Genomic DNA, 4,130 nt, shown 5'->3' on the forward strand with positions numbered 1-4,130 from the left:
ATATATATATATATATATATATTTAGAGGGAGAGAGACAGACAGACATACAGATAGATAGATATATAGATAGACTAGCTGTTTCACATGAGTGGGTGCCATCAGGCAAACATATTTAATTAAATTAAAATCTAAATATTTTTTTTGTCCCCCCGTCACTGCTTTTTTATATAACAAAATATAATATATAAAGGAGTTGTTCTGAAACGTAACAGGTGCGGCGCGAGTGTCAAAACTACAACTCCCATGATTCATAGCGTTTGTTGTTTTCCTGTTAGGCGGCCAGTTTAAGTTGCCATAGCAGAGGATGGCGGTGCCTTTCATTGATCACACAAGATAACCGTCAAACTGCTGGCCACACGGGTAGGGGTAGTTTTATGTACGCTTTTGTAGTTTTGCAATTTTGTGATTTGGCAATATATTATACTCACGGACACGACTTTTTAACAAAGAAAATCTGTAAGCACGAAGCTAACTAGCTTGATACTTTAACGTAAACTCTGCGCCAAGTCGAGTGTTTACATCTTTGTTTACATAAAATTTAGGATTTCAATTAACTAGACCAGTGAAAATCAGCCTTAAACATTAATTAAGCGGAATACTTTCTCGCCAGTTGTAATTACACACGTCTATCAGCTGAGTTAGGCAAACAGATAATGCAAGTGTCAGGACTGGTGAAGTTGGTTTCTGATTTCAGATTAGTGCTGTTTCTTATTTTCATCCTTTGGCTCATGTCAGCATGGACTCCTCCAGTGAATCTGACACCTATGACAGACCCACGGGGCATCGATCGCGGGTCAGAAAGCGCCGAACAAGGCCTGATAGCGGGTTTCCTAGGGACAATCATGTATCAGGCATATCTGACAAAATTGATACTTTAGCAAACACTCTACACGTAAGCTGTTTTTATTATTTGCAAGTGAATGCCGGCTCTGCTGTGTAGAACAGGAATCGCTGGGGTCTTTTAACATGCAAGCTTGTGTTTTGTGCAGGACACAAGCCGAAATCTAAACAAAGTAGATCGGATGTTGGGACAGTATAAGGAACACACAGATGACCAAGCAGAAGCCATGGTGACAGTGAGTATTGGTGCACAAAATGGTTTGGGATTGTCTCTGATTTCAGATAAGGGTGTTGTTTTGAGAGCATGCCCTGTGTTCTAGCTCAGGGAGAGCTTAGAGGAGTCTATCCAGCATCTGCAGGCACAGCAGCTGAGGAGGTCCACTGCTGGGTGGAGCGCCTCCCTCTCCACACTGCACACCAGTGACCTGGACGAAGGCAGCGCCACAGGTACTAAACAAGCAATAGCTTGCTTGATTGAATTAGTGGAAGCTTGTCAATACACGTATTATTTGTAATAATGCTAATAAATTATGTATAGTATATTCTTTACTCTTCCCACTTAAAAGTACTAGTTTTTCTTTTTGCCAAAACGTGCAATATATAACCCGATTACACTGTTGAAATACTGTATCCCACAATGCATTGTTGTTATCTCATATTGTTTTTTTTTTATTGCAATGTACAAGCTAAGACATTTTACACAAAATCGCATTTAACTTTCGTCTTTTATGAGACAATTGCTATGTCTCATTTCGAAGGCTGCACCCTCCTGAGTTTGCATTTGTCAACCGCATACATCATTGCAGCTGCCTCATTTCAGAAAAGTGACCATTACATTCCAAAGTAAGAAAGAAATTAAAATAATTTACAATTCACGAGGAATAACAGTAAATTTGGGGTGCCATCAGGCAAACATATTTAATTAAATTAAAATCTAAATATTTTTTTTGTCCCCCCGTCACTGCTTTTTTATATAACAAAATATAATATATAAAGGAGTTGTTCTGAAACGTAACAGGTGCGGCGCGAGTGTCAAAACTACAACTCCCATGATTCATAGCGTTTGTTGTTTTCCTGTTAGGCGGCCAGTTTAAGTTGCCATAGCAGAGGATGGCGGTGCCTTTCATTGATCACACAAGATAACCGTCAAACTGCTGGCCACACGGGTAGGGGTAGTTTTATGTACGCTTTTGTAGTTTTGCAATTTTGTGATTTGGCAATATATTATACTCACGGACACGACTTTTTAACAAAGAAAATCTGTAAGCACGAAGCTAACTAGCTTGATACTTTAACGTAAACTCTGCGCCAAGTCGAGTGTTTACATCTTTGTTTACATAAAATTTAGGATTTCAATTAACTAGACCAGTGAAAATCAGCCTTAAACATTAATTAAGCGGAATACTTTCTCGCCAGTTGTAATTACACACGTCTATCAGCTGAGTTAGGCAAACAGATAATGCAAGTGTCAGGACTGGTGAAGTTGGTTTCTGATTTCAGATTAGTGCTGTTTCTTATTTTCATCCTTTGGCTCATGTCAGCATGGACTCCTCCAGTGAATCTGACACCTATGACAGACCCACGGGGCATCGATCGCGGGTCAGAAAGCGCCGAACAAGGCCTGATAGCGGGTTTCCTAGGGACAATCATGTATCAGGCATATCTGACAAAATTGATACTTTAGCAAACACTCTACACGTAAGCTGTTTTTATTATTTGCAAGTGAATGCCGGCTCTGCTGTGTAGAACAGGAATCGCTGGGGTCTTTTAACATGCAAGCTTGTGTTTTGTGCAGGACACAAGCCGAAATCTAAACAAAGTAGATCGGATGTTGGGACAGTATAAGGAACACACAGATGACCAAGCAGAAGCCATGGTGACAGTGAGTATTGGTGCACAAAATGGTTTGGGATTGTCTCTGATTTCAGATAAGGGTGTTGTTTTGAGAGCATGCCCTGTGTTCTAGCTCAGGGAGAGCTTAGAGGAGTCTATCCAGCATCTGCAGGCACAGCAGCTGAGGAGGTCCACTGCTGGGTGGAGCGCCTCCCTCTCCACACTGCACACCAGTGACCTGGACGAAGGCAGCGCCACAGGTACTAAACAAGCAATAGCTTGCTTGATTGAATTAGTGGAAGCTTGTCAATACACGTATTATTTGTAATAATGCTAATAAATTATGTATAGTATATTCTTTACTCTTCCCACTTAAAAGTACTAGTTTTTCTTTTTGCCAAAACGTGCAATATATAACCCGATTACACTGTTGAAATACTGTATCCCACAATGCATTGTTGTTATCTCATATTGTTTTTTTTTTATTGCAATGTACAAGCTAAGACATTTTACACAAAATCGCATTTAACTTTCGTCTTTTATGAGACAATTGCTATGTCTCATTTCGAAGGCTGCACCCTCCTGAGTTTGCATTTGTCAACCGCATACATCATTGCAGCTGCCTCATTTCAGAAAAGTGACCATTACATTCCAAAGTAAGAAAGAAATTAAAATAATTTACAATTCACGAGGAATAACAGTAAATTTGATAATAGTTACTTTTCTGAAATAAGACATCTTCAGTGTCAGTTTTGACTTCATTGACTGCACCTTCGAATGAATTTGAACTGCATTAAGCTGGATGATGGCACTGTTGTCTTCTGTAGAGCTGCTTTACAGCTGAATTGCATCTTGTGACATTGACACTGGTGTTGAACTGGGGCCAGTTGCATAAACTTAGTCACCATGTTAAGACTGTGTCTTAAGAACTAGTTTGACCAACTAGCAGTTGCCAAGGGCAAATCAGTCTTACCTTTCCACTACAAATAAGACCAATCGACCTTTTCATAACTGAATTAAAAAAGTTATGACCAGTCTTAAAGAAAAAAAATTAGATGACTAACTTTTTAAGACTAGTCTAAATAGTTTATGCAACTGGCCCCTGAATAGAATCAGTACTGACTCAAGGTGAATGACAAAATTGCTGCATTTTCTGAATTGAATTCGCTTCAGATTGATGAACTTCACAGTTATTGATCTGAACTGAACCAACACTGCACTGACTTAAGCTAAATAATGACACTATAAGAAAGGATAAGTGTCTGTGACCCGTTAAAAATACTAATATTTGTTTCCCGGGGATTAATTTTACATGCGCAAAAAGCAGCAAACAACAGAACATGAGGATTCACATGGTCATATCACATCATGCACCTGCAGTGCTTCTGCGAGTGGAGAAAAACATAATAAAGCTAGGCTATATATATATATATATATATATATATATATATATAT

The 4,130-nt window shown here is 39.0% G+C and overlaps 1 protein-coding gene across 7 annotated transcripts in view; it reads left to right on the forward strand.

Moving 5' to 3' along the window:
• The first annotated feature begins 233 nt into the window (after positions 1 to 233).
• LOC107569212 (centrosomal protein of 128 kDa-like) overlaps positions 234 to 4,130 on the forward strand; it is a 74,293-nt gene continuing 70,396 nt past the window's right edge. For 3 of the 7 annotated variants that reach the window (XM_016255234.1, XM_016255239.1, XM_016255235.1), the window contains exons 1-4: positions 1,880 to 2,008; positions 2,384 to 2,540; positions 2,638 to 2,724; positions 2,809 to 2,935. In XM_016255234.1, coding sequence (XP_016110720.1) covers positions 2,385 to 2,540; positions 2,638 to 2,724; positions 2,809 to 2,935 — 370 coding nt within the window. In that variant the 5' untranslated portion in view covers positions 1,880 to 2,008; position 2,384. Of the gene's footprint in view, positions 363 to 696; positions 895 to 991; positions 1,079 to 1,162; positions 1,290 to 1,879; positions 2,009 to 2,342; positions 2,541 to 2,637; positions 2,725 to 2,808; positions 2,936 to 4,130 lie in introns of those variants that run through there. The other 4 variants (XM_016255238.1, XM_016255236.1, XM_016255237.1 and 1 more) reach the window with 4 other exon arrangements.

This window comes from Sinocyclocheilus grahami, unplaced genomic scaffold (assembly GCF_001515645.1).
Source record: "Sinocyclocheilus grahami isolate Dianchi unplaced genomic scaffold, SAMN03320097.WGS_v1.1 scaffold1323.1, whole genome shotgun sequence".
Taxonomy (NCBI): Eukaryota; Metazoa; Chordata; class Actinopteri; order Cypriniformes; family Cyprinidae; genus Sinocyclocheilus; species Sinocyclocheilus grahami.